Source organism: Larimichthys crocea, chromosome XXI (genome assembly GCF_000972845.2).
Source record: "Larimichthys crocea isolate SSNF chromosome XXI, L_crocea_2.0, whole genome shotgun sequence".
Lineage (NCBI taxonomy): Eukaryota > Metazoa > Chordata > Actinopteri > Sciaenidae > Larimichthys > Larimichthys crocea.
The window spans coordinates 21,246,622-21,269,183 of record NC_040031.1 but is presented as its reverse complement, the minus strand read 5'-3'; the positions used below and the strand labels follow the sequence as shown (position 1 = coordinate 21,269,183).

General features: G+C 40.4%; 1 protein-coding gene across 2 annotated transcripts in view; it reads left to right on the top strand.

Moving 5' to 3' along the window:
• bcar1 (BCAR1 scaffold protein, Cas family member) overlaps positions 1–22,562 on the top strand; it is a 131,959-nt gene that overhangs the window by 96,324 nt on the left and 13,073 nt on the right. For both annotated transcript variants that reach the window (XM_019270303.2, XM_019270304.2), the window contains exons 3-5: positions 613–762; positions 12,697–12,792; positions 21,923–22,309. In XM_019270303.2, coding sequence (XP_019125848.1) covers positions 613–762; positions 12,697–12,792; positions 21,923–22,309 — 633 coding nt within the window. The remainder of the gene's footprint in view (positions 1–612; positions 763–12,696; positions 12,793–21,922; positions 22,310–22,562) is intronic.

Genomic DNA, 22,562 nt, shown 5'->3' with positions numbered 1-22,562 from the left:
TAACCTCAAGCCTGCCTTTGACTAACTTTATTGAAGTCTCTGTATGATATCAGACTATCAAGACTACATTTTTAATGTCGGCCATTTTATCCTTCTCTCTCGCAGACACAAACACAGACACATAGATAGAGAGACAGACAGACAGTCATACACACACACACACACACACACACACACACACACAGACAAGACAAACACACGTGCACACATGCACAGACACACACAGACAATACAAAAGTATTTCAAAATAAGAGTCCCTTCAAAATAAGACTTTGTAAAACTCTCATTAACAGACACAAGACCACTAAAGCATGCATGCACACACACACATACACAAACACAAGACAAAAGTCTTTCAAAATAAGAGTCCCTTCAAAATAAGAGCACATTAAAAAGGCAATGATGACATAGCTTGTTGTATTAATATTGAATTTGCTGAGCAGTGTCAGTAATAATCTATGGGGGTGACGGTGCCAGAGTCAGGCACACTCAAAATTTCTTTTGAAATGTTTCTAGTTTTTAGTAGTGTTGCTAACCATTCACTTCCTTTTCCAGACTGATTATGTAATTCCTGACTGTCCCCTGCCTCTCCACTCTTGTTTCTGTGTGCAGGTGGTGGTTCCTACTCGGGTTGGACAGGTGTACGTGTACGACACAGTGAAACCAGAGCAGGACGAATATGACATCCCGCCAAGACATCAGCCTCTAACCCAGCAGGATATATATGACGTGCCACCCACTCGCCAGCAGTACAACACACAGGTCAGACTGGGGTGTGCGTGTATGTCTGATATGTCTGATGTCTTATTGACTAGGTGTTCAGTCAGTGCACTCATATAATACAGTGGATGTGATTCAGTTTGATTCATCACCTGACCATACCTGATTCTAATAAGACTGTTTGTATAGAAAATTGTAATTTTGCTTCCACAGTATTTCACAGTTGCTTAAGGAGAGCTTTAACAACATTGCATACATATGCAAAACTAACAAACAAACAAAAAAAAACAACAAAAAAACAATATGCATACCTATAAAAAGTAGACTGTACTTAATTCAATCTCACTTGGACTGAGTGGGAGCAAGTGTATGGGCTTGCAACCTGCTACTACACTACTAGATACCACACTTTTGGCACTTTTAGCACTTTAGCAGCTTTAAAAAGTTGATAATTCTACTATTAATTGTAATTTTAAAAGCTGATAATTCTACTATTAATATTCTACAAATTATTCAACTTTTTCTACAAATATTTTACCATTTCAAATACGTTATACAAACTTCAAATCTTTATACAGACCTACAATTTAAACTACCTCTCCTTCTACTACAGAGTTCAGTCATACTACACAGTTCACCAAGATCCTGTACTATTACTATTACTCTCTACAATTCTACCTTTTCATCTAAATTTCTACAGTGTTACACAACATTGTATCACTTCATACTATTCTACTCTTTTCAACAAATTTCAACATTTTTAAGATGTATCTGTTATGGCCTTTTTAAGCTTTATAGTATAGAGACAGCTGAAGAAGGACAGGAATGTCGGGAGAGAGAGCGAATGAGAGAGACCGGGCAAAGACATGCAACAAAGGGCGGCAGGTCGGATTCAAAAACTGGCCCGCTGGGGCTTCGTGCATGGGCCGGTGGCAGAGGGCACCCACACCGCACTTTCCGCAGGAAATGCAGTTTTCTAGTTGAGTGGGCCCGAAAGAGCTTTAAAATCTCTCGGGCTTATTCTTCTTGTCTTTATTCGTCTTCCGTTTCGTCTGTGGTTTTTTCAGTTCGCTACTCCAGAGTTTTTGTCACACACACACAAAACGGGTATCAAAAATGTATAAACATGCTAATGCTAACATGCTAATGCTAACATGCTAATGTTAATTACTAGTGCGTCAACGCATCAGCTTTGACATGCTAATGCTAACATGCTAATGGTAATTGCTAGCGTGTCAGTGCATCAACGTTAACATGCTAATGTTAACATGCTGATGTTAACATGCTAATGTTAATTGCTAGCGCATTAGCGTTAACATGCTAATGGTAACATGCTAATGGTAACATGCTAATAGTAACTGCTAGCGCATCAGCGCTAACATATTAATGTTAACATGCTAATGCTAATTGCTAGTGCGTAGTGTCTAAATAAACATGTTAAAAATTACTATTTGAGGTGTGCTTTTTGAATACAGACCCCCGGCAACAGCTCACACGTCACTCTCAAAATTTCTGCGGGAATTTTCTAGTACTCAATTTGCTGAGCATTGTCAGTAATAATGTATGGGGGCGACGGGGCCAGAGTCAGCCCTATTGAATTTCGAATGTTTATTTTTTTATTCCGTCGCTTCCACTTATTAGGGCTCGAGCACGGCACGCTGTGCGAGGCCCTATTGGATTTCGAAGGTTTAAAAGTAAATCGCATTTTCAATGGCTTATATCTACTTGAAAACTTGTGTCATGTATAGTCACCAGCTCATCAGTGATCCCATAGGGATTTTCTCCTTCCGTAATTATAGTGCCACACCCTGTCAGGGATCCTGTGTCTTGCCCTCCACTTGTTCCCCGTTCCCTAAACAGGCAGGTGTAATTCCCCTCGTATGGTGTGAACCATGGCGGAATAGTCTCAGTGGAAACAGATGAAAAGAGATACTTGAGAGTGGTACAGTTATTCTCTTGAGAATTAGTCTTGTACAGCTCAAGCAAGCATTTAAATCCTTTAAAATCATTGTAAGGGTCAAGTGGAAAAGGAGCCGTTCCTAGTGATCCTTTTGCCGCTGCACAAGCTATGCAATCAGTTGCCAGTCCAGAACCCGTAGTAGTAAAAGAAATCCACTGTAACCATGCATTATCGTCCTTGTACCCTGTCTCTAATTCAAGTACCCCATTTAAGCTGTCAACTTTTATGTACTGCACTGGGTTGCTTCTATTGACTAGAGTAGGCGGCGGTGAAGTCATGATGATGATGATGATAGGGGCTTTTTTTGTCATTGTAACAGTACAAGTACAGTTCAACGAAATTGCAGACCAGTCTGTCCAACAAATAATACATATAATATGACAAATAGGGCAGGACAGGACAGTGTATGGTAGCCAAAGGAAAAGAAAGAAAGGGATACAACATGGGGAGAGGGGAGGAGAAAAAAAGAACAACCCCCAGTCTGTGCTCCTGTAAGGAGTACACTCTGGGAGCAGGACAAAAACACCTCAGCAGTTATAGCACATATATAATACACTCTACAACATGAGACACATCACTAGCAACCAGGGGTTAGGGGATGGGGAGATTGAGTTTCCAGCACAGACACGCAGTCATCCGGTCCTGCAGCCAGAGGGCGCTGGACACACAGACCCGTCTTGTCAGGCTGGGGGGAACAAGCGGTGAAGGCGGGTGGATGGGGGTAGGGCAGTGAAAGCATATCTGTAAGTCTGTGCATGTGTGCGTAAGCCTGGAGACGTGCCCCGCCCTGTCCGTAATCGTGGAGTCTCAGTCTGCAGATGTTATGGCGATGGCATGGCAGTTGCTATGGAGACAGCCTTGATCAGGCCATGGCAGAACAGTCAACAAGTGTCAGTGGGAGATAGGGGAGTAGGGCAAAGAGCGTCTCGCTGTAGTGATCATCCGGGGGAGTTGTTATTCCAGCAGAAGCCTTGGCCAAGGCTCTGCAGGTGTGGGGAGGTCAAGATAAGATTGGAATTTGTTGGTCTTGGGGCCCCGTAGCTGCATTATCCGCTACAGGCTCTCTCAGCCAGCTTGGTCTCCAAAACGATCCATTTGCCTTTGCAAAACTGTCAGCTTCTCCATGATGTAGCCCATATCCTGGTTGTTCTTGATGTTTTCCATCGATCCTTTAATGGTGACCATGTTCCGGTTCATAGTCTCTGTGATGTCGTCCACTTTGCGTTCCAGCACTGCGATGTTATCCATATTCCGGTTCACGGCCCCATTCAGGTTCCCGACAGCTGTGCTCAGTGCTTCAATCATTGCCGGCAGCTTTATGGGACTTTGCACGGCTGCCAGCGTTTTCCGCATGCCTCAATGAATCAGTGCCATGCCCGCTCCAATCAGCAAGACACTTGTCATCAACAATCCGAATAGATAGATGTCTTCAACGTCCTCCACAGAAAGAGCCGCCAGACACACGACCCGCCACTTCTCCCAGGCGTCCATCGAGTAACCAGCTGCAAACGTTCCGGCAGGACATACAGGTTCCCCCGAACCTGGGCTTCTCTTTGAGAAGATGGTGTCAATTGCGCTTAGAGACCAGTTGATCAAATCCATGATGCTTGATAGATTCGAGAGCATTACAGGGAGAGTCTCTCCAACAGTAGACAAAAGACTAGACACAGACAAGAGAGCAGAGCAAGGCCAAGGGGAGGAGCATGGGAATGATTGTTTGGTCCTATATATGGTGAGGGAGGAGTTGAGTCAGAAACCTCAAACTGTATATGTCCCTTAGGATATGTGCCTTTAACATATGCTGCAAGCACAAAAGTCATAGAGTCATCAGAACAAGGATCTTTTATTGTTATTATCAGGGGATTGCACTCTCCTGCTCCACAACCTGGTTGATGTGCCGGTTTAAATATGGAAAGTCTTTCTAACAGTGATGGGCGACTCCCTCCACAGGTCTCTGTCCTTGCTATCCATGGCTTATACCCCCAACTCTGCTTCCCTGTGTTGCACCCTACCAAACTCCATTTTTCACACTATGCTCCTAAGCCCTAAGCCCCCTCTGTCTAATTACACATAAGTACTTGTCTGCCCCAGCTAAGGCTTCCTGGTCAGTCCGTCCACAGGGTGCTACATCATAAAAGTCTATTTTACCCACACAGGGAGATTCCCAGTGTTTGCAGTAAATAGTCACCTTAGGGATTAAGTTACTTCGTTTTGCTCTGAAAAGCGGAGATGAGTTGTCATTTTGGGTCTGAGTTACATTAGTCATTTCTCGATAGACAGACTGACTGACTGACTGACTGACTGACTGACTGACTTACTTACTTTATTTATCCCAAGCTGGGAAATTACAGTGCAGCATTACACACAGTGACAAGAGACAGCATAAGAATAAAAATATAATATAAAAAGCAAACTATACATAATAAAATAGTAAATAAAATAAAATATATTGTACAGAGGTATATAGAGCAAATTGGCAGTGTTGAATTGTGCAAAGTAGGGAGAAATGTCAAGTGACCGTAAATTGTAGATTATGACCTAGCTGTTGTTATACAATGTGATGGCATGTGGCAGGAAAGATTTCCTGTATCTGTCCCTTCGACAGCGTAGTCATTTTGCTCGGAGAATCGGATGATTGGTATCAATATAAGTATTAAAAGTATTACAAAAATACTTATAGACCCCCTCATTCCGCATCCCATTCTTCTGAATGGGTGCCATGGATGCTCTGTCATCATACCTAAGGTGTAAGTGGCTGTTTTATTTATTACTTATCTGTAGGTATCGGTGCTCGTTTACAATGTGTCAGGTGTATCCACGTTGTTCTCTCAGCTATGCATACTGCTGTGGGTGTTGAGAATAGTACTTGAAATGGACCCTCCCACCTTGGAGAACTCGGAGTTCTTGCGTTTAAGCGTTTTGGTAAATACCCAGTCTCCTGGTTTTACAGGTGTCTCCTGGTCAAGGACTGGCTCTGTGGGTGAGAGAACTGTAGACATAGTTTCTTTGTTTTTCAACATTTTGCTCATATAATCTACAATAATAATCTATTGTTTCTGTCCATTCTGTGTCATCTCCCTTGAAATTAATCAAAGGTACTCTATAAGGTCTACCATACAAAAAGGTGACAGTCCTGTATTATTAGGTTGTATGTGAAGACTTAGCATTGCTGCTGACAAACAGGTTACCCATCCTTTTCCTGTCTCGTCCGTGGCTTTCGAGTTTAGTCTTGATTGTACCATTTGTTCTTTCCACTAGTCCTGCTGATTGTGGATGATAAGAACAATGATATTTCATTTTAATGGAAAACAGTTCACTTAATTTAGCAATTACATCATTTCTAAAATGTGGTCCATTATTACTATATATGATTTCTGGAAATCTAAATCTTGGTGCAATATGTGTTGCTAAAGCTATTGCTATTGTTATTGCATCATTTCGTGTGGTTGGAATAACCTCAATCCATTTTGAGTATAAGTCTATGATCACGAGACAATACTTTTTATTTTTACATTTATTTAATTCAATGAAATCGATGCATATCGTATAAAATGGATATTGAGCATTAGGCATTTTACCTGGTCTTGGTCTTAATCTGCCTTGGACATTCTGGTTTCCACTTTGCATAATTTTGGAATCCATATGCTGTATATATTTTATTTATTAGCTCATACTCCCCCTGTTGACGCATGTGTTAATCCATGCGTCAATACTGCTGCAAATTGAAATACATTTTTTGGAAATATGTACTTGCCCTCTGGTCATTTCCGTAACTCATTATCAGATACTGTCGCCCCCCTTTTCGCCCAAGATATTTTTTCTGATTCAGGTGAGCTTTGTTGCATATCTTTTAAGATGTCATGGTCAATGTGTGTGATCTCTTCAGCCGTGTATATGTCTTGGTATTCTTGTCTAGCGGCAGCTATCTTTGCTTCCTCATCTGCTGTACGATTTCCTTGTGAAACCAAGTCTGTACCTGTCATGTGGGCTGCACACTTACATACTGCTATCTGAAGTGGTAGTTGTACAGTTTTTAATAAGGCTAAAATCAGAGTTGTATGCAAAATTGATTTACCTGTGGATGTGATCATACCTTTACTTTTCCACTGTTGTGCAAAAACATGTAAGGTATTTAAATGCATATGCATATAAGTATAGACAGTTATTCTCTTCCCTGCTTCTAATTTGCATGCTTCAGTTAGTGCAAGAGGTGTGAGAGGTGAGGTGCGAGTGCTCTAGATTTTAACACTTTGTCTATAGTTACCACTGCATATCCACTACTGTTCCCCATCCGGGTTCTTTTTGCATGATCCATCCACAAACATCACTACATCCGGATTTTGTAATACCACGTCAGTTAAATCTGCTCTTGGCAATTCTTTTTCTATGGTTTCAGCTACACAGTCATGTTTAGCGCCTTCTGTTTTGTTTGGTAGTAGCGTTGCTGGGATTAAAATTGTACACCTTTCAATAGTTAGATGAGGCTGAGAGAGTAGGATAGTCATATTGAGATGTCGAGCTGGAGACATGAAGGCTATTTTTGACTGTGTCAATAGAGCATCTTGTTTCATCCATTAACACCTTCAGTGTTAATGGATGAAATAAGACAATTGTAGCTGAACTCTGTATTACTAAGGCTGAGGCCTGTACAGCTTGCAGACACTGCGGCATTGCTCTGGCTATTGATCTAATTTAGATGAATAGTATGCTATGGGTCTAAGTTTTCCTCCAAAAGGTTGGGTTAGCACACTGGTCATAAATCCACTTCTAGCATCACACATTTGTATAAATGTTTTTTTTTCATATAATCTGGGAGTGATAAAACTCCTGAACTCACTAGTAATTATTTTACTTATACAAACGCATGTTCTCCCTCCAGAGTCCATGTGATCACATCATTAGCTGCCATGGGTTGATCATAGATAAGCATTTGAAGTGGATGTGTTACTTCAGCATAATTTGCAAACCATGCTCTACAGAAGTTAGTCATTCCCAAAAAAGACATAATTTGTTTTTTTGTCTGTGGTTTGGGTGCATATAATATCGCAGTTTTCCTATTCTCATCTAGATGTTTACCTTCAAGAGAGATATTGAAACCTAGATATTTCATTACTTCTTTCCATAGTTGCAATTTATTTTTGCTTACTTTGTGGCCCTGTTCTGCTAAATATTTTAATAGAGCAACAGTGTCAGTTTTGCAGTCCAGCAAAATATCATCAACGTACAATAATAGCTGCCTTCCTCTCGGGGGAGTAAATTGTGCTAAGTTAGATGACATTGCCATTGAAAAGATGGTCGGACTTTCACAATATCCTTGTGGGAGTCTTGTGAGTGTATACTTTTTACCTCTATACTGAAATGCAAACCAAAATTGATCTTCCTTGTGAAGTGGTATAGAGAAAAATGCATTAGCTAAATCTACCACTGTAAAATATTTAGCTTTTGGATTGAGTTCATTTAACAGAGTGTGTGGGTCTGGTACAGGGGGAGCATGTGGTATTATTGCTTTGTTTACTACTTGCAAATCCTGTACCATCCTCCATCCTCTCGATGGGGCGGCTTTCTTCACAGGAAACAAAGGACTATTGCATGCTGCATTTGGACACACTCTAATAACTCCTGCACTCAGTAAATCCTGTATTATTGGTGCTATTCCTTTTTCAGCTTCTGGTTTAAGTCGATACTGTCTCTGATACGGCCTATAAGAGCTTTTTGGAGTTATTTTAACTGATTGTACCCCTTTAATGAGTCCCACATCAGAGGTACACCTGAGGTAGATTGGTTAGCTCTAACTCTTCTTCAGCAGTTAAAGTGTATCAATCGGTGATAGGGTTTAGTCTAGACTAGGTTCTCCAGTAAGGTGTACAGCCTTGACCGCTTGTGTGACCAAGTTCAAATAAGTGTGCAATACACGTTTAATTTAGGTGCGAATAACTTCTGTCTGTTCATAGTTTGATCTTTTTTATTTTTGAGATCAACTCACCAAAATCCTTCCACTGTGAATTTATCATTTTTGAACACGAAATGTGTGGTGTGAGTCCCCCCCCCCCAAACAGTTTCATTTCTGGCGTTGGAGACTCACCGCGCAAGTGCAATTCCCTTTTTGGTCCCAATATAGTTCAGTAAGAGTTACTTTACAGCTGGGCTCTTTAAAGAAATCACTGTCTGCTGTTTTTATATTTTTACGGCACGCTTTCATACCGAGACCATTTTTGTCCGGTACTATTGCTATTCCTAGTTTCGTCATCAGATCCCTCCCTAAGAGGTTAACGGGACATAATTGTGATGACGCAGCTGAGGCCAGTATACTTCTCTTTGTTTTAGGATCACTTATTTTTAGTGGTTTGGTCAAAGGTTCAATAGTTATATGCCCTGTGGCTGACCTGACTCTCAAACCGCTATTTAGCTGCAAAGGGGAATTTTCTTCTGTTTCGCTACATCGCACAACTGTTCTACAGGCTCCAGTGTCACACAAGAAAGTTATTGTTTTCCCATGCACTTCTAATTTTATCCATAGTTTAGTTCCTTCCTGTGATAGTAGAATCTCAGCTGTCTGTAATGATAAAATCTCATCTACCTCTGTCTCATCAACTGTTGCTGTGCTTGTGTCTGTAATGTCATTTATCTGTGTGTGTGTGTGTGTGTGTGTGTGTGTGTGTGTGTGTGTGTGTGTGTGTGTGTGTGTGCGTGTGTGTGTGTGTGTGTGTCTGCATAACCTGCTTCAGGAGTTAGTCATGCGGTGCAATCCTATTCTCTCCTGTCCTGCCCGGGCTCTGCAGTTTGTCCAAATCTTTGACAGTTGTAGCACACATCATTGTCCATTCTCCTGTTCTCACCACCTCCACGCTATTGTTCTGACTGCTCTTTCTACTTCTATAGTATTTAAACCAAAACTCTTGAAGAGTTGATTCATCTCTTCACTAAAAGCTTCGCCATCCTCTTTGGGACGAGTTATGGTTTTTGTTGCATCTCTAACATCCTGGTCTGTCCATGCTCTAAATACGCTCACTGTGAGTGGCTGCACTGCTCCATTCACATTTAAGCCTGCTTTAGGGTTTGGTAGCTCAATCATGGGTGTGATAAAAGTCGTGTTATTTTCATCATCGTCATCTAAATTTATTCCTCTGCAACTCTGTGTCTCATTTGCATGTCTGCTGCGTCCGTATACTGTACCGTGTTGTGTCTTTAGGGGAGATTGCCAACGGGGGACCATCTCTCTCTTTTGTGGAGTGTCCTTAACCCTCAGGAAGGGGTTGTAGGGTGAGTGGACGGGAGGCGGTGGAGCAGTTGGTGGTGCAGGGTCTCGGGCAGAAAACAAGACAGGATATATGCTAGTTTGTTTTTCACTGCTCTGTTGAGCTTCTTCCCGTTCACCTGCATTTTCTTCTCGTTTAACAACTTTCTCTTCTCCTTCTATTTTCTTTCTCTAAATACCAGCTTGTCTGGCCCTAGCTTCTATCAGCCACAACTTGGCCTGTAACAGTCCTTCTTTCCTTGACTTACCTTTCCTTTTCTCCTTCTCACTAATAGCTTTCACTAACTCCTCACATTCCTTTACATCCTATCTTCGTACAAAATCATACTTCTTCTGCCATCTCTTAAGATATTTAACATTATCAGGATTTAATGTTTCCATACGTTTGGCATCTCCACTATATCGTTCTATTTTACGACTGTGACAGTTACCCATTTTAAGTTTTTTTTCTTTCTTTAATTTAATTGTATTTTCATATGATAAGATTATTTTACTTCTCTTATTATTATTCCCAAAGTGCAGTTTCTATTTTAGGTTTTTTATATAGAAAAACACTATGTATGCTTTTTTTATTTTATTTTATTGGTGTCCCAGACTCCCAGTATTACCTTAAGTATCTAGCTTACAAGCAACACTATACTGACAAAGTCCCTGACTTCTCTGACATCTTTTTGTTTACTCAGGCCTGAAGGATCAAGTTTTCCAATTGTCGTTCCAAAGACATTACCCTCTAGTCCCTGACTGAGGCACCCTGTTCCCAGCTGAAGTTCCCAACTGAACTGAGGTCTCTAGCCAATAATCGAAATCAACTTACCTTTTTGTTTTCCCAATCCTGTGGGTTCGTTCCTTCTTTCTTTTTTCTTTTTTGTGTGGTTGACCCCGTCACTGCCTCCTCTCTCAGCTGGTCCTGGCCTACGCCAAAACAGAGTTTTAAGAACCTTGTGGCGGTTTTCAGTCAATATACCTGCAGGTTTTTTCCAGTGCCGTTGCTTCCAGAGGAGAACAGATATTGGTGCCCGACATTGGGCACCAGATGTTATGGGAATTTTAAAGAAAAACCCTTAAATAGGGAGGATCGGATTCAAAGCATCAAAGTTTAAGTTGAATTTATTGTTCTTGTACAAGAGGAGCGTTTCACAGTGCAACACACTAAAGCAGTTACAGAGAAAAAGGCTCCCTGAGGAGTGCTGACAGTTGGTTCTTATACATTTTCCTAAAGATGGGCTGTCTCAACCCCTGTAAATTGTTAACAGACAATTTGCATATAAAGCATCTAAACAGTTTTCTTCAACATATCCCCTAATGAGTAGCCAGTATGTCCCTAATCTAGATGTCACCTCTCTGACCTGTCCCTGGAATCCCTCTATTTATACATTAACCTGAACGTTACCTTCCCCTGCCAGTCTCAGGAAAACAGCAATAAAGGGAAGTGCCCTCAAGACATGTAATAAATAGGAACAAACACCATATAAGTTAAAACATCTAAATAGCTGTGTAACCCTGATTTTTATGACATTATCTCTTATTAATTTCTTCTTTAGAGTGCATAGTTTTTAATGAGTGCCCTTTCTGTGGTCTGAATGAGAACTTTTTTTCATGTTTCATGAGTGCAGGAGATTTTTAACATTTGAACCCATTTGTATAAATAAATATATATATATATATAAATATATAGAATATATAGATATATATATATTTGTATAAATATTTGTACTTCGTCCAAATATTTCCAAAGTTTAACCCTACATATTGAAATCCACATTCCCTTTATGGTTGTACAAAATATACATTCTACAATTTCCACCAACTTCAAGATATTTGACTTTAAAAATAATGTGCTGGTGTGTTTGCAAACAAATCTACATTGTTTACCATCCTTATAGCTCTTTTGTGCAGTAACATCACAGTGTAGCTGTGTGGTACTGTACACCTAGTTATTACATAGCACAGTACACTAGATGTTATACTTGTGTATAACATGTGGGTAAAGAGTATAACCGCAGGCATCTTTTTATGTCTGTGCAGAAATGTTTAGACTGGAACATCAACACAAACAGGAAAACTATTCATATAAAAATATATGAATTCAATTAAATCATTTTCCTACTGAGGCCTTCAGGCTGAAGAAAGAAGCTTTTTAGCTTGGTTGGCTCAGAGGTCTCTGGAGGCAGCACACAGGTACCGGGTGTTTAGAAGGGCTGAGGCTTCAGTAGTTGCTGAGGTAAAAACTCAGGTATGGGAGGAGTTTGGGGAGACAATGGAGATTGGCCTCAAGGAAGTTCTGGCAAACCATGCAACGACTCAAGAGAAGCATGGCTTTGCCCAGCCCAAGAAAGGAGCACATTGAGGAACTCCTGAACCCAATCAACACATCCTATGTGGAGGAGGCACATGTAAGTTGGTAAAGCATGCGGAAAGCTAGTGATTGAATATAGTAGGAGGTGTAGGCTTACCCCATGTAAATGAGAAATGGTAAATGGACTGTTCTTATATAGTGCCTTTCTAATGTTCTGACCACTCATCTGATTTATCCAATTTGTACACACTTTGACACGCCTAATGGCAACAGCAATTGAGGTGATTCGATTTGGGACACATATGCTGACTGGATCAAACCACTGATCATCTGATTAGTGGACAATCTGCTCTCCTGATCCACAGCCACCCCATGTATGCTGTATTCAATCTGATATAGCACGTCTTTACTCTGTGTGTGTGTGTGTGTCTCTGAAAACAAGTCTGCCTTCTTCTCTGTGTTCAGGTGTATGACACCCCTCCAATGGTGGTGAAGGGGCCCTCCAGTGGTCAAGATATATATGACACCCCAGCAAGTACAGACAAGAACATGCAGCAGACGGTAAGCCTAAGGATTAGGAGTTATTATGTTTTTATGTGTCACAAATAACAATTTTGTTAGAATTGTTTGATACTGGCAATTTAAACAATTTTATTTGTGGGTAAACTTTCCATTTTTAGTTCAGTTGGTAATTAGTAAAAGACCTATAAATGGTAAATAGACTGTACTTATATAGCGCCTTTCTAGTATCCAGACCACTCAAAGCACTTTTGCACTACATATCTCATTCACCCATCACCCATGGCATCGGTTGCCATTAAGGTGTCAACAATACAGAATGGGCAATTCCTGAAAAAAGCTTAAATTGCAAAAGAGTGTTACATCATAAGAATGGCCATAATGGTCAGATCAAATAAGAAAACAATCTTAATAACACTAACAGACTTATAAATGGTAGTGATGGGAGTTCCGGCTCTTTTTAGTGAGCCGGATCATTTGGCTCAGCTCACCAAGAAGAGCCGGCTCTTTCGGCTCCCAAATGGTTCTTCATTTTACCACTTATACCTTATATAATTCAGGCAGATTTAGCACTGTTTTGACTTGTGATTTGTATGTGAACGCATATATCACTTAAATTTCAATAATTTGCTCTAGCCAATTGCAGTTGTAAAATCCCTTGTAACTCCCTGAAACCACCCAATGAATGCACTAACTTGCTGAACCACTCTGCTACACAAAGCAGATAGAAACGCTTATAAAAACCTAAGCATTGACATTATATATATATACACACACACACGCAAAGTACTGAAAAAATATATAAATTAAATAACAACACTCAAGTAAATGTGCTTTGTTAATGCCCACCACTGACATCTGGACAAATAAAACCAAAATGTTTTTGGTATAGTGTAAAAAATGATATATCTTTGCACCACACTCCTCTCTCGTCTTCACTCCTGTCTCTCCTTCAGCGTGTCTCCCTCCTCTTGTCTCCTGTCACGGTCTCAGCAGTGCTACCCCCGCCCCGTCCCTGCTTGGTGGTATGCTCCTTGTCAATCCTCACATGACTGGTTGCACAGCATGCATGTGACACCCGTAGTCAATGCCCACAGGTACTTTTCCTAAAGAGAAAAGTTAAAAAAAGAAAAAGAACAGTTTGCGGACGGACGGGAGCCGGCTCCTATCGTTCACAACCGACACATCACTAATAAATGGTAAATGGACTGTACTTTTATACTACTGTACTTATGTACTTATATTATTATATTATATAACACCTTTCTAGTCTTCCGACCACTCAAAGCACTTTTACACTACATATCTCATTCCCGCAATCACACACATTCATACACTGATGGCATTAGCTGTCATGCAAGATGCCAATTGCTCATCAGTTTGAGGAGCTAACAATTCATGCACATTCACACACCGTGCAATTTGGGGTTCAGTATGTATGCAGACTAGCCAATCATCTGATTTGTGGATGACCCGCTCTACCTCTAAGCCACAGCCGCTCACTTATAAGTCTGCTCTCATTCAACCAATGCAGTAGGGCAAAGGTCCTTTGTCAGGGTGTTTCACAGACAACACAACAAATGCTGGAATTTAGGAGTAATGAGACTGTAATAAGACTAGTCAATGGTAGTGGCTTTATTATCAGTTCAGCAGGTTTGATTCCTTTATTTTGAATCACATATTAACAAAACTTTACACTATTTACAAATTGTTTGATAAAATTGCACACTCCATCCATACAGATGGTATAGAATAAACAAACATAACAAACAGTTAGTGAAGTAAAGAAGAGAAAGAAATTGGCTCAGAAAGTGGAGCGGGTCATCCGCTAATCAGATGATTGGTGGTTTGATCCCTGGCTTCTCCAGTCTGCATGTTGAAGTGTCCTTGAGGAAGATACTGAACCCCTACTGAACTCCCTAAGAGCTGCACCAGCAGTGTGTGAATGCTTATGAATGGTTAGCTCCTAAGACTGATGAGCAGTTGGCACCTTACATGGCAGCCAATGTCAACAGTGTCTGAATGGGTAAGTGAGATATATAGTGTAAAAGTGCTTTGAGTGGTCAGAAGACTAGAAAGGTGCTATATAAGTACAGAGTAGATAGATACTAGGATAGATACTTTATTGATCCCTCAATGGGAAAATGTTTTTTTCTCTCATGTTTCTACAACCACACAGACATAAAATGTAGAGAGATAGTGGAGTGAAGGGCAGCCATACAGAGTGGTCTCCTGGGTGTGGTAACTTGCTCAAGGGCACCTCTGCAGTCCTCTATCAAGACAGAATCTTGCGGTATTCGTAAGATTAAAATGACAGGTGGTGACGATTTTTTGATTTACAGAGTAATTGGGTGGAAACCAACTGAACAAAAAAAAACAGGCTCTCTGAATCTGTAGTAATTTGTCAAGAAGCCTGTGATTCAGTAGAGCATGTTTCCATACTCTCTGATGACACATTGTATGTAATATAGTAAATATCATACATATTGTAACTTTAAGATCACCTACAATAATTACTTTATCTGTTTTAAGGACCAAACCTGATGAAACTGAGAATAAAATAATATAATATAATATTTGGCTATAGTGTTTTCCAGGTTTAATGTGAAAAACTTTAAAGAGAGAACTGTAAAGACTTTAAAGTGAATTCTAATTTAGTTTAGAATTTATTAGTGAATGGAATTGAATCAAATATGGATCTAACTCCACCTCCTCAACCGGTATTTGTGAGCAGTGGGGGGAGTGAATTTATTAAAGCTAACACATTCTTCTTAACACTGAGGTTTCAGTAAGACAAAAACAAATCGATATCATAATCTGAAATTAATAATTTACTATTATACCTTTAGAAGACAGAGATCTGATAATCAAGTCCACATTTGATTCTCTTATTTTGCATTGTTGCAGTGGTGGATAAAATCTTTATTATTCTATTATATATTTTTTTTCTTTGCTAACTACAGAGGTGTCAAAGTAAACACATTCTTTACTCAAGTACAAGTATAGTTACCTGTGTTTAAAAAGACTCGTAAAGTGTCAGACTAGTAAAAGTTGAAGTATTGACTTTTTTACTCAAGTTAAAGTGAAAAGTACAGGCTCTAAAATATACTTAAAGTATAAAAGTATAAAGTACCGGTAACCTTGTGAAGGACAAAACCACCATTTTAGGGAATAGCTTACAGGACCTACAGTCTGTCCAAGCAAAGAAAAATTAACTGAAATCAATACAAAAAGCTACATTGGTCAATCTTTCCTAAACACATTCAAAAAATAAAACTGCTGTACAAGAATGAGGGATTGCGAACTCAATGTGCATGGTGTTCAAGAACTTTATTGGTATGCAAATAGATATTAGCCTAGACAGTAACATTAAATGCATACCCTTGACTAACATCTTTTTAACAGCAAGAGATCATGTGTAGGTCTTTGACTGCGTCTATGTGAGAACTATCACATCACTGTTTGTGTGTGTGTTGGGGGAGGGGTAAACACAGGACTGATGTGATCCTTAACTCAAAGTTTTGAATGATGACTTGCACAAATCTTCAAAAAACAGGAAAGTAAATCCTCAGTGTGTGTTTACATACATTTCTAAGCATAATCCAATCAATCACGTTGTCTGCATGGTGCGTTTTACTGATACTGATGGTGAAATTTTACTGTTTATTAATCAGAATCAGAAATCCCAGGGGGAAATTATTTTTTGTTGCTATACTCCAGTATACAAACAAACAAAAACAACATATGTAAACATGTAACCATCTATTAAGAACAAAATATATATATATAAACTATATATATTAAAAGGTCCAATGGTGGTGAGTGTGTGTGTGTGTGTGTGTGTGTACATGTTCATCAATGTGAATATAAAAACGATTATTAAAATCAGTTAAATGTAAACGTTAGTGCTCTTTATTCAGAAAACCCTCATGTCACATCTAAATTTAAGGATCTGGTTATTAAAGACCACAGATTAAATGTTAAATATAAATATTTCAATATTTATCATCACAGTAACAGTGTGACACACATTAGTAGCTGTAAACACTCAGCATAAAAAAAAATACATATGATGGTTTGGTGCTTACATAAGGAGTAAACATTTATAATCATCACTTTAAAAGTTACATACGTTGTTTTTGGTGCCTGTTTGTTTCCCAGATATATTGGTGTGTGTGTGAATGGATGTATAAGAGACATTAACTTAAAGAACTTTTTAGAAAGGCGCTTTATGAACTTCAGTCCATTTCCTTGTATTAGTTTACGGGCAGATCTGCCACATCCAATATGGCGGCGACGTCGACGTACGATTCTGCGCTCAATGCGGCGTCTATGTATATATGTCTATGTGTCTATATACATCTATGAAAATTACCCTCTCAAAATGTCCTCTCCACCTCCCCACCCCCCAAAAAACGTCATCACTTCCGGGCCTGATAGTGGAGGTGCCTGTCAGTGGAGATAGGTGCCTGACAGTGGAGGTCTGCAGCTAGGTGCCTCTCAACATGTGGGATCTCTCTCAGCAGATAATATGGACAGAGTCCAACCGCTAGCAGGTCAACAGGTCAACATCCGGGCTACAGAGCTGTTCTTTGGTTGTGATGTGACAGGTACAATCCCAGTCGGCCTTGACAGTGTGGAAGCCTTCAACGGAGATGTTATGGTCTGTAGTGTCCCTGTGCAGCCATGTCTCTGTGAAGACATTAGACTGCATTCATACTCTGCGTGGCTCCACGTTAGGGCCGTTAGCTCGTCCATTTGTTGCTAGGAGACTGCACATGTCCATAACAATAGAGGGAGACACGGCCCAAATCCTCTCCTCTCTACAAGCCTGTCCCGTCCCGACCCTCCTCTGCATCCTCAGTGTCTTTTCCTCCAGAGTTTAGCTGGTATATCGGCTGGTCTTGCTCCTATGCCGGCCAGCATTAGCGCGATCAGCTGTTCCCTGGAGTAAACAAAGGCAGCGTGTCCAGGTGGAAGCGGCATTTTTTTAAAAAAAGCACAAAAACTCTCTAAAAACAACCCTACCAGAGAGGGCATGACTCCACAGAGACCAGAACAAAAGAGAAAAAAGCCAAAAAGTCAAAAAGCAACCTCAAAGGCTGGAGGAGCGTAACAGGCAGTGTGCAGCTTTTGCGTATGCACAAAAAAAAAATCACCATCTAAACGCAAGAGTAACGACCCTGATTTGAAAATGTAGGGAGTAGAAAGTACGGATACTTATGCTAAAATGTAAGAAGTAAAAGTCAAAAGTTGGCACAAAAAAAAATTGTGAAGTATAGATACCCGAAAATTCTACTTGAGTACAGTAACAAAGTATTTGTACTGAGAGTCACTGGAGGATAGGAAACCTTTTCATGCATAGGCAAAACAAGTATACTAATACATTTACTACAGGTATATAACCGCTGTTGTGGGAAATACAAGAAAATCAATTTAGGTGAGCAAGAGCAGATAACACAGTAGCAGTATTTCAGACAACCAGAAGTGACAGAATAGGCTTACCGCAGTATGTCAGCACATCCAGTCCAAAGAGTCTGTGATGACCCTCCTGTTCTCTTGCTCATTTCCTTCTGATATACATCCCACAATGGCTGTATCATCAGAGAACTTGACAATGTAAATGACAGCTGCTGTAACATGCAGTCATAAAGTGTCACATAGTGTGACATACTCTCATAGTTAGCAGCAGTGATGGCTGTAAAAACATGATCCTTACAGTGCTTCCAATGTATTCCACCCCAATGCCTGGTTGGTAGATGTATGGATTTGAGGTTTGAAGTGGTTCAGAATGGGATGTTCCATGGCCATAGAGAGTCCAGTTGAAACACTGACTGGTCTATACTCTGGTGGACAGGGTGAGCAGAGTCAAACAAATTTAGCTTGTTTGCCCATTCTCTCTCTCCAAATACTGGGCTCCTCCCACTGTTCTTACTGTGGCCAGAGGTAGTTTTTAGTCCTTTCCAGATCTCTCTAGTGTTGTTAAGTTGAAGGCACTCCACCAACCTGGACCCATAGGTGGCTTTGCCCTTCCTTGTCTGCCTTTTAAGTTATCTCTGTACCTTCTCCAGCTCTTCTGTCCCCAGGACTGAAAGCCTTCTTCTTTTCATCCAGCAGGGCCTTTGACTCAGGGGTCACCCAGGGTTTGCTTATCCAACATAAACACTGTACCTTCCTGGCAGGCACAGTATTCTCTGTACAGAAGTCGATGTAGTCTGTAAAGCAGCCAGTCTGCAGAGCACTTCCCAGTCTGTGGTTTTAAAGCAGTCTTTGTGTTGTAATGTGTGACGTTTAACTTACTGGATGAAGGTGGGTAGAGTGGAGGACAGGGAAGCATCATTAAAGTATACGGAAATAAGGAGGAGGAACTGTGGATGCGATGTCTGCTGCTGACACTAGATTGTGAAGGAGGCATGAAGCATTGACAGAGGTTGGAACATAAATAGTTATTGCAATGGCATGTGAGAACTCCCTCGGAATGTCATATGGCAAGGTGGAACTTATATCCTGGTTAGACTTATAGTAAGTATTTGGATCTTTTAAATATTCGATTTGTGCCCTGAAACTATGCCAAAGATATCTAGGAAAGACAATAATTTAAATATTAAAGTCTCTGTGTGTTACAAGTGGATTAAAATATCATCCACGAATAGAAAAATTCTATATATTTTTTAAAATATATTTTTACTATATTTTTACTACTATACTAATATTATCGTGGAATTATCCTGGACAATATCTTGACTATCTCCAATAAATATTGCATGCAAAAGTAGTGGACTTACTGGATAGCCTTGGCTAGTCCCTCTTTTCAGGCCAAATGAGCTTGATATGTACCTGTTTATTTTTATTCTTGGCCTTGGTCAGTATTATAGAGCTCGAATGATAAAATGGAGACATCCATCATCTGCCGATGTTGTCCTGTGTTTGCCTTGGCAGGATAAAACATGTCTGATCTGGACTTATAGAATCAAGTCTTTTTGCCGAAATACGAGTGAAGATATTATAGTTCTGATTCATCATGCATATTGACTAATAGCTTCCACATTCAAGCTTATCTTTACCTCCTTTGGATATTTAAGAAATTACTGCTTCTCTCCAGAAAGGTGGAGTTATTCTCGAGTACATGGTTATATGTGACTTTCAGAATAGGAAAAAATCTTTCATTTCCTTACACCTCTCGGACGGACGGACGGATGGATGGATGGAGGGATGGATGGATGGAAGGATGGGCGGGCTGTGATTGTGGGTAGAGCGGGTTGTCCACTATTCAGATGATCAGCGCTTCAATCTCCGGCTCCTCCAATCTGCATGTCGAAGTGTCCTTGGGCAACATACTGAATCCCAAATTGCTCCCGAAGGCTCTCATCGAATATGTGCTTTTTTAATTTGTAAGCCAATATGTTAGCCGATTTCTCTCCCACTTTATCCCACTCCTTTGTATCACAAAGACATTATGAAAAAAGTAATTTAAGTAAATATATAGAGTTGTTTGTTTGTACTTGTGACTCTCTTGTGACACAATTCCTGTTGTCAAATGTTGTTCAACTGAGACCTGTCTTAGAACTTTATCCCAACATTAAGCGTTTCTGTTCCTTGGGAATAGCAGGTTACTTATCGAGTGTTCTGCCACAAAAGGCCTAGAGCTGGAGTTTTGCATGGAAGCTGTATCCTTGCTGTTTTTATATTTACCACTGAATTGCCAAGTCAGTTAGTTGACCTGGTCCAAAAGGGACTCTAAAGGCTTTAAAACAGTCACTAATATCCCCCTCTCTGACATGTCCACTGTCGCCACCTCCTCTGAGCAGTTGATCACTGTGCCTTCCTTGTAAAACACTCTCAGTCTGGCCAGGAACAGAGATATGTTATATTTCTTTCCTTAAGGCTGGCTTTCACTTATTTTATATTCCCTTCAATTCTTCAGCAACTCCGATGTGTAATCACGGTCCAGGTGTACCATTTTTCCCAGAAAAAGCAAACCCTTCTTTCTGCCAGGGTTTTTCAGCATGCCTTCCTTCATTCTTTAGCTTGAGAACTTGACCATGATGAATCTTGTTGCTGTTTCAGCTGGGGTGTAAACAAGTTAGCACCTGCAGCACATGTCACAAGTCTGCAAGCTGATTTTAAGAATAATACAAACAAACACAGAGTTGTTAACTCAACCTGGACAGAGCACGGCAAAAGTTTGTTGATTATTAGCCCAGCTAACAAGCAACAAACTACCGTAAAGCTTAACACGGGGAAGGAAAAGCTTCTCAGTGTAAATAATAGACTGTTTAATGTTGCACAAGAGTGAATGCTGCCTCTTCTATGCCAAAGTCCAAATTGTCAGGCCGGACTCGCAGAGGTGTTAGTGAGCTTATTTATTTTGAAATAACAAAACCCTCTCGACAGAGTGATGCTATGGCAGGCTATGAAAAACAGGCCTGAACTAAGGAAAACAAAAATCACTCCAAAGGAGGAAAAAACTCTAAACTGCTTTATGAAAAAATTATCAAAATCAAAATCACTCACAATGAGGAAAATCAACAGGCTGCAAAACACAACAAAACTAAGCACTAAGAAACAAAAGGCTAGACTAAGAAATTTACAACAAAAAATCACTCAATCGAGGAAAAAACAAAAAACACTCAAGCAAAAATGCTATGGCTATGGCAAGGCAAGGAAAAGGCTTCAGCAAACGATCCGAGGACGAAACACTTTGGCACAGGACAAAGGGAGACGCAGACAAGATATACACAGGGTAATGGGAAACAGATGGAAACAATAAGGGCGGGGAAGACAATCAGACCGGTGACACATGAGGAAGGGCAAGTGACCTGAAACGAGAGGGCAGGTAAATATCAAAATAAAACAGGAAATGACGAGACAGAACAAAAACCCAACTTGACCTCACCGCGGTGTGACGCAAATCCTTTAACCTCCAACCTTCAAATCTTGACATGGTACTTTTGGTTGCATCTGCTAATCAAATCAAATTATTCAAATTATCATCATTTAATTATCATTTTCTCTTCTTAAAGGGTAACGCCCAGAGGAACGTAAATATTAATTAGGTTATTATTTATTAGTGTCTTCCTGATAGTGTGTCAGTGTGTTAATTAATATAGTACAAACTAAACTGTAAAGTAAATGTTTAAATGAAACACTTTGTCTCCCTCCTTCTCTTCAGGTCTATGACTTCCCTCCGTCTGTCAGTAAAAACATCCCTGATGCTCATCCAATCAGAGAAGAGACCTACGACATACCACCCCACTTTGCTAAACTCAAGCCACAAGTCCCCGTCCCTCCTGGCCAGTATCTGCACAACAACCTTAATGACGATGATGAGCCACCGATTCCAGAGGACGTGTACGATGTCCCGCCCCCCGTTCTAACTGACAAACATTACCAAGGAGACAGGGGTGGAATCAGTCAGGACCCCCAAGAGATCTATGACATCCCGGCCAGCCTGCGGACTGGAGGTCACCCTAGCCATGATGTCTACGACTTCCCTCGGGAGCGAGAGGACAAAGGAGGAGAGAGGAGAGATGTCTATGTCTATGATGTCCCACCACAGGTAGGAGGATTAAAGAGGACTGTCCCACATTTGTTTGTTTGCCTTTAAATCAAGATTCAGATGTGAAGATCAGTCTCATCTATCAGCATCCAATGTAAAGACAAGTCTGGTTTTAGTCATTTTAATCACATTTTTGTAAAGTTACAGCTGTCATCCATCTTTGTTGTGTACACTTACCATGGTGACAAGTGTACTTGTTTACCATGAGGTTAGGGGAAAAGGCACAGTAACTTACTCTCCTCAGTAGAGTTGC